Genomic DNA, 14,515 nt, shown 5'->3' with positions numbered 1-14,515 from the left:
GTGTGCCATGTCGACTCTTTGTTTTGTTCTGTTCCCAGACACTCAGCCTGCAAGGGCAGTGTGTATGTGTCAGGGTACAGGGCCTCTAAGGGTGGCACAATAAGTGCTGCTGCCCTTAGGGGCCTTCTCTCGTCACAAGGCCCTGGGTGCCTAGGGTACCATTTACCAGGGGCTGGCATGCGACCAGAGATGCAAATTGGGTTTTGGCTGTTAGGCAGTTTTTAGGGAAGGAACACAGGCCCTGGGCACCTGATTGGCAGGAGCCCAGGGCACAACAAGGAAAGTGCATCAGTAATCAGGCAAAAAGTAGGGGGGTTACTGCAACAGAAACCCACTTCCTTACATCATCTCCATACAAAAAAGAGATTGATGTACTGGTGCAACATCAGGATTATCAGCAAGAGTATGAACAAGGTGCACTTAACATTGAAGCAGAAAACCAGCCTTGGGGGACCCAAGCTACCTCTCCCTGATCCTTTGCAGACCAGTATAAGTACAGACTCTGTGACCAGTTCAATGTTAGTGAGTTGATTAGGAATGAGAAATAGCAGTGAGCAGCAAGCATGCAAGTTGGCAGGAGTTCATGGTTGCCAGTTGACAGAAAATGAACAAAAGGACACTTTTTTATGCCATTTGTGTGGGCGGTGCATGAAAGCTAGGGAGTAAGACATCTACTAAGCAGGTTTAGCTAATCTAAACAGAGTATAAAAGCAAGGCAGGGGGATGGCAAGAGAGATTCTGGGGGAGGCAAGAGGCCATAAAATACCCTTGTTAGATTTTTTAATAAAGTTGGCCAGGACAAAGAATTTTCAGTACACCTGTGCATACAAATGGGTGCTCACAGATGGGAGTATAGTCATAATGAGATTCCCAGATGAACTCTAGAAGGCTGAAAGAATAAAGAGCAGGATCTAACCCAGGAAGAACAACCTGGAAAGACTAATTAATTGTGGAGAACCCTGAAGCCTGCATGAGGGATCTGGTTACAGTGTGCACCCCTGATGGCAGCACTTTATTCAATCTGGATTTCCAAGTGTCTACCCTTGTTCCTGAGATCTAAAGAATTCCATCACCCCTTTCCAGGAAGACTTTCTGATCACAGTGCCGACACCAACTCCTTCCTTTCTTCTCCACTCTTTTTGTGTTGCTGTGATACACCTTTGAATCTTGAGAGTTTCAAATTTCTTTCCCGAGACCAAATTTGTGACTGATGTTTGGCCCCATTACCCATAGTGGTATGTGGGAAAAAAATAAATTTTGGGGCATAGCCTAATCAAAAATGGCACTGGATGCTTACTGGAGCACTCTACCCAGGCTGCCTGAATGAAAGCTTTTTGAAGGCCTCTGCATGTCCCACCACGCTTGATGTAGTAGGCAAGGACAGGGAAGGACACCTGGTGAACTTGGGGTAGACAGTTAAATACCTGAAAGCTGACACTAAATCCATGGCAGTAGGATAGCCTGAAGTGACATAGCAGCAGGCTGTCCTAGGTGCCCAGAGCTGGGAGGTGGCAGACGGCCAAGTCGAGTTCCCTGGAGAGGTTGCAGTGGAGGTGGAAATCATCAGCAAATGACAAACCTTACCTGCATAGATCCTCAGCATGATTGAATCCCCCCTCACCTTTATGGCAGCAGGTGGAAACAAGATGTGATGAGTTGGTAGAGCCAATCCCTGCATGAATGCACTGCTGCTGACAGGGCAGGAGATGCATAGTGGACATAGCTGAGACAGCAGTAGTGTTCATCTTCAACAGGGACAGACTAGTGCTGGAAGAAGGGATATGGAGCAATAACAGCATGCGAGAGGCGCCTTGCGACCTCAACTCAATTGCAGGGCACAGCACTAAGTGAGCACATACAGGTATCAGGATTGCTAAGTAGGTTCTACTGAATCAAAAGGAACCAACAAAAATTCCACTCATCCTTCCATTCCAAGAGAGGCAATAAGCTTGGCAACAAGGTGCTAACTCCCACCCAGAATTAAGTGAGGCACATTGAAAGGTAGAGACCTGGGGGCAGATTTACAAGCCCACTGAGCCACCACTACGTTACCTTTCGTGACGTACTGGTGGCGCCGGGGGCTCCTCCATATTTACAAGGACAGGAAAAGCCACCCTGCGTGACTTTTTCTCTCCTCGTAAATATGGCACCGTCACACGCAGCACTGTGCGTTGAAGGGGCGTTCCATGGGTGTTCCCACGCAACACCCATGAAACAAGACACATCTCCAGATTTACGAGGAATGGTAAATCTGGAGATGCGTGTGAATGCTACGCCACCCTAGAGGGGACGTAGCGAGGCGCAACGAGGAGAAATGTTTTCATTTCTCCTCGTTTTTTCCTCTTTCAATGCTGCGTGCTGCATTCTACAGCACGCATTGAAAGAGGAAAAAGCCTCTTGTGATTGTTTTTGTGCCGGAAGGTGTCCCTTCCTGCACAAAAACAATCTCCCACGACGCAGGCATCCTTGCACCATGGTGCAAGGGTGCCTGCGCCGGCGCATGGCTACAGTTTGTGCGCCAGCGCAGGGGAAGCACAGAGATGCGACATATTCTTAGAAATATGTCACATTTCTGTGCTTTCCAAACTAATGCAGCGCGGTGCAGCAAAATGACTTGCTGCACCGTGCTGCGTTACTTTGTTGTAAATCTGCCCCTTGGTCCTTCGGGGCGAATGGTGGTGGAGTGACTTATAGAAGAGCCTTGGCTGACCATTTAATCTTTTCCACAAATTCAGCAGCAGCTAAGCCCAGACAGAGGATATAAAAGTGAGCCCATTGGTGATGTGTTGAGACGAGGGAGCATGAACCTGTAGAGAATCCCCTCAGTGGTGAGCTGGAAAGTACCAAACATCCCTAGCATCTAAAAGACGTGCCAACACATGTAATCATCAGAGCACAAAGAACACAAGAATTTATGCCATGAATGTAAACACGAATGTTGAGGGTATTATGCAGGAGATGTCCAAGGAAAAGTGTCCCAGAAAGTGGATCATAAAAGTAGTGAGAAGTATTGAAAAGAGTCCAACTACCTCATACTTAGCCACACCTATCAACTAGAAGCACTTGTCAGGTTTGTTACAAGATATGGCAACAGACAAAGCTCTGGAAGTAGAGGGCAAGGACATTAAGGCCTTATCAAGGAAATCATGGAAAAGTCTAGTGATGCCCCACTTCAACTGCACAAATAACACAGAACAAGTGCCACCGATTCCTACCAGACTTATTGCTGGGGTGCCATTAGTTGTAAGAGAAGGAGCTGCCTATATCTCACCTCATAGGTGGAAGGTACATTTCCTACAACAGCCCTCACACACACATGTACCAGAATTTATCGGTCATCACCTTTCATAAATAGAAAACTTGAAACTGAGAGTAGTGCCTTGTCAAAAGAATGACCAAAGTGGCAAATAGTCCAAGCACTTCATAGGAAAGGAGGGCCTCCAGAGATTGAAAAGCATACACAGAGGAAAACAGCCCTGAGACAGACCAGACATGCAAGTGGGAAACAGGAAATTAACTGGTGACTTTCAGTTCGGAGAACCGAATCGGCTCACAGAGCAACATCATTGGAGAGACTCGAGGGCTGAGACTGGTGTCACATATTCTTTCTTTAGTGTCAGTGGCGGCTCCTCAAACCAGGTTTATTGTAATTTTATTTTTCTCTCCCTAGCGAGTCCTAGGGGTGGGGCCATCATGGGGGCAGTCACAGAGTGGGAGTGGTGGGCACTGTTTTCAGTGTGCATGTGGGTTTGGCCAGCCGACTCAGGACGGTCAAATCGACATGCGCACTGAAGCTCTCTCCAACACGAGCTGCTTTGCTGGGATGGAGACCGCAAGCACAGGTTCCCAGTCTCTCTGGGAGCACAAATCTAGGTCGCTGAGGCCAATCCTGATGGTGCTCTCATGCTGCCAGCATCAGCGTCAGGATTGACCCCAGGGGATTCTGGGAACATTTGCTGGTGAGGAGCAGAAGAGCGGCGATGCGGCAGGTAAGTTATTTTTAATTTTAATTCCTGCCACGCAGCCCTGACACCAGCCGCCACTGTGTAGTGATAGTTGGGGGGGGGGGGTGTAAACATTGCGGGTGGTTGAGGCATAGTCACGAGGGGGGTGGTTTGGGAGCATGAGGGAATGAAGAAGAGCCTTTTGGTACCTTTCTCTGAATCCATATGCTCATACCATAAAAGGGGGAGCTTGAATCAAAGGGCATCATTAGGGGGGAAAAGGTTTGGGGCTGGTATGTATGTCGAAATAATGTACTTATATAATTTTGGGTTTGGGAGTTTACAAGCGGATTGAGGTTGGGGTTGATGTTGGGAAACAGCCATGTGGTAAAGTTGGATCGATTGGAAATGACTTGTTCTCAGGAAAGTTTGCAGCATGGAGGCTGTTAAACGTTGAATAGAGGAGGTGAGTCCAAACGAAGGCTGTTTAATGAAGGGAAGCAATATACCATCAGTAGAAGGAACTGAATACTTTTAAGTGTGCAACACATAAGGTAAGGTGGCTTATTAACCCTGATAAAAGGTTTGTGATCCTAGGGGTTCTAAGGGAATACAGATGTTGGTTTCCTGCAAGAAACACATTTGATGAAGGAGTACCAGGGAAGACTCAAGACTTGTTATTTCCTGGAACAATATTTAACACATCCATTTTACATGTTCATGTTTAAAGTTGACATCTTTTTAAACAATGATTTTAGCACACATTTGCTTGTGCGCCCATATAAGATAGTGTACTCCGAAAAGGTTTGCTTACAAATACATTTCTTCATAAGCACATTATCATGCTATCGTACACTTTGTCCACACACCAAGTACACTGTGCAAACTGCCCTTGTTTGTTGTCTGTTTGCCTGTTGGGTGCACCCCTGGGTGGGTAGAATCAACAATGACAGTCAGATAAGAGCACAGGCACAGAACCAATGGGTACACTTTTATTATATAAAACGCACCAAGCCTTTGCTTAGCAGAGGAGCAGTTCTATGGATTCTCGTGGTCACCCTGTTCCTGAATTCCAGCCCAGCTGAATCTCATCACTATCCTGAGAGGGACTGCGGCCTGTTCTTCACCAGACTGGCTAACAGATGACACACACGCAGATAAATGGTGAGTTAGACCACTCTAAGGTACCGGGCAGAACCGTAGCCACGCTATGCTCTCTGGGATAGGCAGTGCTTGGTAGGAGTGCAATTATATGTATTCATATAATCAATCAACAATTATAATAGTTGAATTATTCAAATTATTCGCCATTCTTCTAATGCTGTTACTGTGCTTTGTTTTCTTCTAATAATTGAAACACGTATTTTACACAAGAATCCAATTGCTTCAATAAAGGTTTGAAATGCCAATCTGTGTATTTCTTATGTCTCCCTTTGAGCATACCTGAGTTGCCAATGAAAGGATATATCTATTTCCACAATTTCCTTTGGGGGAATCAGGGTCATCATGTTCTGAGGTTGCAGACACGATCAGGTACCCTGTAAGGTTTAGGGGTCCAGATGGCGCACTGTGAGCTATCCAGGAACTAGCCCAACATGGTCTGATGGTATCAGAGGACTTCCAATTGTGTTGATACTTATGTTGCGCAAATGCATAGTCTTACTGAATAGTAGGACCCATACAGCAATCTAATTTTATGACCCAAGTGTGGGTCAAGAAGAAATCGTTTACGCAACATTACAGAAGGTGGTGAAGAAGGGTGCATGTTCACTTGTAATTGTGGGTGATCTAAATGTGGCAATGGGCTCCAATATGGAAATAAATAAGCAGAGATATGGAGGGCATGTGAGCTATCATGGCTAAGGGATGTTTGATTTTGGAAGATCTAGGCTTGGTGGGCTTCAGTATACACTTGGGCCAGTGGAAGCAGTGCAAGGGCCAGCTACAATAATTATGGACCACTGCCCAGCACCTTCCGTGCACTGGATAATGACCTGAAAGGTAGGATCTTTGGATGGAAACTCAATGCACTATTACTTAACGACAAGTCAGTACTACAAAGAAGCATGATCATGTAAAGAAATACTTGAATTGCAGTGAGGCAGGGGAAATGGTAGTAGAATTTAGGCAGACTGTTCTCAAGGGTATAATTAAGGGTTGTTTTAGGTTGAAAAGAGAAAGGGAAGCCTTACTGCCCTCCCTGAGACGTAAACTGATAATCCTGAAGAGACATCATAACAAAACTCAAACTCAACCCTCTAAAGTAAGAGGCCAGAGAAAACGAATGGAGAGTAAGGCAGAATAAGCACTCAATTGTTTGAATCTTAAATATTATGGGGAAGGAAACACAAAAGGAACTCTACTAACCAGCACAATCATGTGCATGGCTATGTATATACATCACAAACATCTGCGGGTCAAAGGGACACCATATTACTACAAAAAAAGGAAAAAATATGTTTTTTTGAGAATCTTACCAGCATCTGTATGAAACAGAGTGGTGTGGGTGAGAGTTTAGGAATTCCTACCTGGGCATGGTTACCTTGCCAAGCGTAGCGGCAGAAGGTGGAGACAGGCTTGAATGTCTGATAATCAAGTACCTTCAAATGGGGAATGGCCCTAGACTGGAATGAGTCACTGCAGGGTGCTACAAGAAATCTGCTCCTGTACTATTTGAAGCCTCTTTTGGAGATGTGTAACTCCTTCGGCGAAGCATGCAGAGAAACTCCTAGTATGGAAGATGCAACTATCACCCTACTGCAGAAACCAGAGAAAACCCTGGCCTCCAAGCCTGATGTATCTTCACTGAATGATGATACCTTCCATTAACACTACAACAGCAGGAAGTTGTAGATGAACCCTTGCTACCCACTGTGGCAGCTCTGGATCAGCTTGCCAGAGGTAAAACCCGCTCTGATGGACTCCCTGTGGAATGTTATGCCACATATCATACATAGCTTGTCGATCGTCTCATTATATATGAGTTCGTAGAACAGAGAGCACCCTAATGCACTAGGGAGGCAATTATAGAGATGCTGTTATAACCTGGCTGTAAAACAGAGGCTGTTAAATCATACAGTTCTTAACACATGCACAATTTAATAAACAAATTAGGGGAAGTACTAGCCAAAAGATTGTTGCCATTGCTCCCTACACTAATACATCACAACCAAAATAGTGTTGTACCTGGTTGCAGCACATTTTGAAATCTACAGCAGTTATTTCATATCATGGATGTGGCCTCCAGGGAAGGGTCAAGGCCAATGGTGGTGTAATCAAGCACAGAGAAGGCCATTGGTAGTTTTGGGAAGAATGGGACTGGGTACTGAGATTCTAACCCGGGCATGCAACATCTAATCAATGGTCAGTGAACAGGACCACAAGGCAGGGGTGTCCACTCTCTCCTATATTGTTTTCCATGGCTATGGAGCCCCAAGTATGCCTTTTTCGGATCAAGGGTTCAAGCTGGGGAATGCCACTGGAAACCAATACCACATGATATAATTGTATGCAGATTACAGTTTACCATATCTGTAAAATTGCGAAGGGATCTTAGGGTGTCATGGATACCTTATCAGAATTTGGTAATATAGCAGACCAGTGAGTGAACTGGGAGAAATTCTGGCTCTACCTATTGGGCCTAGGAGAAGGCCTGGTTAGGGATAAAGAATGCAAGCGTTTATAAGCATCCCCATTCAAATGGGAAATGAAGGTAGTTAAATACCTTGGGGTACAGGTCTACTATAGCGACGATAAACTGATGACATCAACATTGGCAGATCAGTAGTGCCATTCTGCAAATCTACGTCATTTTGGTGTGGTTATACCATGCAGTCCAATCATTTCGTAAATTGGACCTCACAGCATAACCATACCACTTTTTCATTCCAAAGGGCAGAGACCCGCCACCTTGCCTCTCTATGACTACATTAGTGAGACAGCAGGCTAGTAAGACTAGGAAAGGCCACTATGAGTACCTGGTAACATGCACCTGTGTCCCTAGAATAAATGCAAGGACATGGCTGTAACCAAAACACACTAGTTGGGAGAAATCTACACATAGACCCCCTCACCCCCAGACTCTATTGAGCACTGTATACAGTAGATAATTTATTTTTCAATTGTTATGTTACCACACATAACTGCACACAATAACTGTTACATTTGGGACATTTTGATTTACATAGGTGGACTGGCCCAACCAGATAACCTGGTAGGACCAACAGGAGGCCCTACATCTAGCCATATACATATACCATGAAATGTTAACTTAGTTTAATACATTTTTAAGTGTGTTTATTAGTACACTCCTAAATTATGCACTTAAATATCTGTTCACTGTAATGAGCGCCACCTCAATAGGAAACCTTGCACAGTGCACAGTCACAGAATAGTAGTGATTTACAAATGTTTCACTCTCATACCATAGTCACATGTTATTAGTAGCTACTGTCAAACAGGAGCTTGAAATTGACCACGGTTTAATTTTCTTTATAGGGATCATCACGGTATGCATAAGGACCGCGTGTGGGATTTCACCTGCAAGAAAACATTCAGTGCAACACCATCATGTCAATGGAGTCCCTATGTTAACGAGTTTGATAAGGAGCTCACCTACTCGTGTCCTTTTGGATCCGCCATCAGTGGCTTTGATAGCTATCAAGACAACTGGTATGAGGACAGGAGGTAATGCCACCCAAAGATTAGAAAGCAACTGCTGGTAGGCAACCTAGCTATGATAACAATTGTTGCATCAAACCACAGCCACCAATCTACTGCCACATAAAACATATTAACAATGACAGCCACTGTTTAAACAAACTGTTCCACTGACCATTACCATTCCAAACCAAGCATAAAACTACTGCCATGTGAAACTCACTATTCACATACACCATTAGCACTCAGCATCAAACCATTGCCACCAACTGACAGCTATGGACCCACACTAACCAAAAGGCACACTAAACGTCTCTCCTCTTCTTTAAAAGCCTTACCACAACAAACATGCTTATTCCTACTAATCCACAGCCACATAAAACACAACTATCCTCTGTGACACAGCACTACACAAAACCCATCTTTGCTTGCCCGCCCAGGCTCATCCATTCCCACTCTCCCGTTGCAGAGAACACTCCAGCAGCGATGCCAGATTCCTGTCTAAACCTAGACCAACCAATCTAGTACATGGGTTTCTGATGATGGAATAAATGAAAACTCGAATAAACTTATTGGTTGTCGGATAATCTTGCATTTATACTCCATTTTCTCTCAAAATTACTGCTATTGATATTAAGTTTCCAGCACAAATCTTTGTCTATAACTCCAACAATATCTCTAATGTAATGTTTAGTCCCTATCATTCCTCACAAAATAAGATCAGTCTTTCGGTTGGCTGTACTCCAAACGCTTCTGACATCATTCTCTAAATGTATCACTTAGGTCCTGATTTAGATTTCGGCAGACGAGTTACTCCTTCACAACGATGATGGATATCCCGTCCGCCGAAAAATATTTCTCATAGGATATAATGGGATTTATATTTCGGCAAACCGGATACCTGTCACAGTTGTGACAGAGTAACCCATCCGCCGAAATCTAAATCAGGCGCTTAATCTATTGTTAATTAATCTGCTTAGCTCTGTCGCACTTTTTTCTTTTCGCTGCTTTTAAGTATCCTCCACTACGTCTTCTCGCCCCTTACCATGACCCCTTGCCAAGCGTCAACATTCCCAAATACTTCCCTGCCACAGTTCACATCTTTTGCCACATTGTTTCTTAGGTGGAAGATTTACTGCTGCTCTCAGAACTCTAACATAGACCATGATTGCCAGTGGACTGATTATGTCAATGACTTTGCTGCATATATGAGATGGCAAGTGCCCAATGGAAGATACATTGTGGGAGTCTCTAGTTACCACGAAAACCACAAAGAGTAAGTCTTCGCTTCATCAGATTCAGCATTTTGTTCTTGCTGTTGTTACGACCATAACATTTTTTAGTCTGCAGATTCGTTGGTGATATAAGCACGCTGAATACATTATTTGATCATTCCATTTACACGCTCCACTAACCCATTGACCCTGGGACAATACAAGGCTGTTTTAAAATGTTGTATGGGCATCATAGTGAGGAACTCTTTCATTTCATCTAAAGTAACTTGTACCCCATTATCTGTAATAAGGGTGCAAGGTATACCATCCATCATAAATGTGTCTTTCTGGAGTTCAATGAGATCATGTGTGGTGATATTGTTTAAAACTGGTAACCCACTAGCATGAGCACAGATTTTCCTGCCCACATGTAGTGTTTAAATGGACCAAATATATCTAGGGCACGTTTGTCCCATGGTCTGAGGGGTGCTTCCACCTGGGACAATGGTGTCCTTCTTGAATGTTTGTTCTTATCACTCATTGCACACTCCTTGACCTTGTTTTCCACTATACTGTCCATAACTGGGAACCAATAGGTAGCCCTGACCTTGAAATTTGTGATGCTCCTCCCCAAATACCCCTTGTGGGCCAATTCAGCTATCCTATCCTAGAGTTCCTTTGGGGTTCCATTCTGTCACTTCTCATTACAATGTCAGTGTTTATACCCAATTCATGCTGTACCTCCTATAACTTGATTTCTGCCTGCAATTTGTTAGGTTTTGCTGGCCAACACTGGACAATTGTTTTTCGAGTCTCGTATAGACAGCGCATGCGCTGTCGCAAGACCTATAGTAAACACAATATGGAGGTTAATTTCTCCTGTTGCTTGCCAATGGTTGATTCTTTATTGGTCTTCTTATCTGGCATATGGTTGGCTTTTGATCCAATACGTCACTTCCGTTTTGCCTCCATTTTGCAGGAAGTAGCACCGACCAACTACAGTCTAGTTCCGCTGCTGGCTGTTATCTATTCATTTAGGGACTACTTGTTTCACTTTGCCACCACAACACCTAGCATGGCATTGGTTATTTAGCCTTCAAAAGCTATTTATAAAGTCCCGTTGCGTTGTCGTGCTGGGCGCCCGCAAAGTCCCCCAAGCTGCATCATGTTTGTTGCACACTCTACGTGAACATTTCTCCTCATATCAGTATTACTGTTTTGGTTATGTAGCTTTCAAACTCTATAATGTCCCCATTGCGTTGTCGTGCTCCATGCACGCCGTCACCCTAGCTACATGCTGTTCCTCACAGGCTCAACGGTGAACGTGGAGGTTTTTCCTCATATCAGTCTGATAGAAAACGGCGCTCGCATCTGGTCTAAGAGACGGTATTTTTTATTTATTTATTCTTTTCCTGCTTTCTTATCTTGCACCAATTGTTGCGTCTCTCCTGCCCCATCCCATTTAGCCTTCCTCGTCATTGTTTATTTAACAGGCTGCGGGCAGGAACGGCCGTTGTCCCCATCGTGTTGTCGTGCTCCATGCGCGCCAAGTCACCCTAGCTGGATACGGTTCCTCGCATGCTCTACGGTGAACGTGGAGGTTTCGCCTCTTATAAGTGCCTTAGAAAACAGCTCTCGCAGACGGACGAAGAGAAGGTATTTTTCCCTGTTTTTCCATCTTGCACCAATTGTTGCATCTCTCCTGCCCCATCCCGTTTCACCTTCCTCATCTTTGTTTATTTAACAGGATGCAGGCAGGAGGGACCGTGTATAAGGCTATTATTTAATAAACAACGTGGCGGATAATCATCTCTGGTTACCCGTCCTTGCATCGTGCTTTCATCGTTGTGTCTCTCCTGCTCCTTCCTGTGTTGTCTTTCTCACCATTGTTTATTTATTTAACAAGCTGCAGGCAGGACGGAACCTGCATGAGCCAATTATTTACTAAATAACATGGCTGCAATCATCTCTGCTTAACCTTTTGGCAGAGCGGGATGTAATATGCATCCCTCTTGTCAGTTTTACCGCGTTCCCGTTCTCTCAGAGCTCGTGCGATCTATGTGTATTAGGCAACTATTTACTTAGTATGCTGCACAATAAGCCTCTGCTTGCTGATCTGCCAGGGAATGTTGACAAGAACTTATTTAGGTTTTTTTTTTTTTAAACAGTTTTATTAGCAGTTTTTCATTACATACAAGACAATTACTATTATGCCTTAGACATTGGGGATGTTACCATCAGCAACTTATTTAGGGTTTAAGTGAAACCAGTATTTCAAGAACACACGTGGTTTGCTTTTTAGGTCTCGCTTGAACCAGCGCTTTAGCGCTGCCCTGGCGAGAGATTTAGTAAGCGGGATTTGGAAGTGCAGACTAGTGACTTCTCAGGCCTCCAACTACAGTGCATGTGGGCTGGGCGCACGCACCATTTGTCAGCCTGCGTGATAACTTTCGCGGCCGCTTTGATGTTCTCAGTGAGCCGCGCGGCCACTGAGAACATCAAAGCGGCCGCGAAAGTGATCACCATTTGCCACCCCCTCCCTTATCCCACTTCCTACTCGTATGACTCCCACCAGGGGCTTTATATTCACACAGGGTGTTGGCAGCAGCCTCGGAAATCTCTGTCATTTGTTTTTACACGCTGCCTCCTCCAGGGTCTGCGTCCACTCCGGAGTCGTGCTCCCCCTCCCGGAGCGCGCACACGCCCATCGCAAGCTCTCCAACAATAACTCCTCCCAGTAAACATCCGACTCCCGCTTGCTTTCCCCAAAGATGGGACATTATTATTTTGCATTTTTGTGTTTTTTTACTCGCTGCCTCCTCCAGGGTCTGCGTCCACTCCGGAGTCGCGCTCCCCCTCCCACCGTGCGCACACGCCCATTGCCTGTGTATAGCGCACAAACTGTAATTAGCCTGGCGTCGCAGCGCTTGTCAACTGTTGGTTACTTTATTCAAATTAGGTCTTCCTCGATTTCGCTATGTGTTACACGTGTAACGTTAGCTTTCTTTTGTTTTCTATTCCGCTTTTGTGTGGTTACTTCATCTCCCCCGTTACAGCAAGTCTTCTGAACAAGCATTGACAAAGACAATATGTTTCTCTTTGCATAGTAAATCCACACGCGAAGCACAACGTATGGACGGTAATACGACAAAACGACAGCCACATATTGCCAGGCCCGATCATCTTTAAAAACTTGTTGAGACTGTGCTTGCACATATTCTTCTGCATCACTTGTCAGAGTTAGGTCAGTGTTTGTTGCTGCTGTAAACAGGCACAGCTTCATGGTGCTCTCTGGTGTCATTAGTGATGTATTTAAAGAGACAGGATTTAACGAGGGCCAATGGAAATATGCGGATTTGCAGCTGCAGTGTATAGTAATGTATTTGCCCTATTTGCCATATAATCTATCATCTGTTGCACAGTATGCAGATTATACCCCAAAAATGTGTTTCTAGTTTAAACGGATCAATAGTTACTAAAAACGCTGCTGCAGGTGCTGCCGTGCAGAGTAAGGCGCTTCAAAAAAGAATACTGATCACCTCTCAATTGCTTATTGTTGTATTTGTGTGTTAAACTGTTACTAATGAAGTGGAACCCTAGCTTAGCCTGTGTTAGCATATGTACAAAAGTAACAAGCACTTGCAATGCAATAGGTCTCGCATTATTATAGTTTGAGCTATTGGTGTTGTTTATTTAGCAATGCCAATAGCTCAAACTTTAATAATGCGAGACCTATTGCATTGCAAATGCTTGTTCCTAATTTGTGCTTCTTGATGGTTACAAAACATGGGGCTTATTTACAAGGCCTTGCACCACTTTTGCGTCATTTTTAACATGGGAAAAGTGACAGATGGGTGGCGCAAGGGGCTTGTAAATAAGCCCCCATGTTTTTAAACTGTTTGATCGTTTTCCAAAGCATGTGATGCGATTTATTATTACAATTCAATGAATTGTAAAGCCAAATTAAGAGCATTGGTGCAAACAAGAAGCAGCGACTAAAATATTATTGTGGCGCGCAGACTCCTTCCGTTTTTATATGAATAGTTTTATAAACTTCAGGCAGCAGCTCTTCAAAGGAGAATGTAATTTCCGTCTCCTATAAAATGAATTGTGAAAGCAGCTGTCCTGAGTAGACCACTAAGAAACAGTGGCTGTTTATATTGGGTTTTTTTTTGTATAAAGTTAATGCAAAAAAAACAAAAAACTCTTTACTCTGTGAACAACGACATTGCATTACAGCATGAATCTATGTTTCGTAGATGGTCTGGTGAGTTAGTATGAGTGCATCCTCTTCAGGGTTCGATCGGTGTGTGTCCTCATGGATAGAGGTTTGAATCCCAGCTGGTCTATCCGGCCTTTTTCCCTTACAAGGTGGACAATTCCACTACCACGGAGTTGGGTAACAATTAACATCTGTTATTCCTCATTGGTTAAACTGCCCCTTACAAATATGCTTGTTATGTGTTTTACACAGCTTGCTTTAATTTTTTTTCTCTTTTGTAGTATGCAGTGACGTTTTGCCAAACGACCACTCTAAACCTTTTGTGGCTATTTACATTTTTAATTTTTTTTCCCCTACATCCCGAACCAGATTTTGAGATCCAGCTGCCTGGCTCTCATCTAGGAGCCCAACTTCAAATTCAGATCGCAAGAAGTCCAAACATTCTTTTTATTTCGCCCTTAGTTGACCATTGCTCT

At 44.2% G+C, this 14,515-nt stretch overlaps 1 protein-coding gene across 1 annotated transcript in view; it reads left to right on the top strand.

Moving 5' to 3' along the window:
• Positions 1-8,445: 8,445 nt before the first annotated feature.
• The window catches only part of LOC146854149 (hemagglutinin/amebocyte aggregation factor-like), a 74,577-nt gene continuing 68,507 nt past the window's right edge, over positions 8,446-14,515 (top strand). The window contains exons 1-2 of the mRNA XM_085650517.1: positions 8,446-8,630; positions 9,727-9,879. Coding sequence (XP_085506643.1) covers positions 8,455-8,630; positions 9,727-9,879 — 329 coding nt within the window. The 5' untranslated portion in view covers positions 8,446-8,454. The remainder of the gene's footprint in view (positions 8,631-9,726; positions 9,880-14,515) is intronic.

This window comes from Triturus cristatus, chromosome 4_1 (genome assembly GCF_964204655.1).
Source record: "Triturus cristatus chromosome 4_1, aTriCri1.1, whole genome shotgun sequence".
NCBI lineage: Eukaryota > Metazoa > Chordata > Amphibia > Caudata > Salamandridae > Triturus > Triturus cristatus.
The sequence above is the reverse complement of the archived record's forward strand: the minus strand, read 5'-3'. Positions and strand labels throughout refer to the sequence as shown.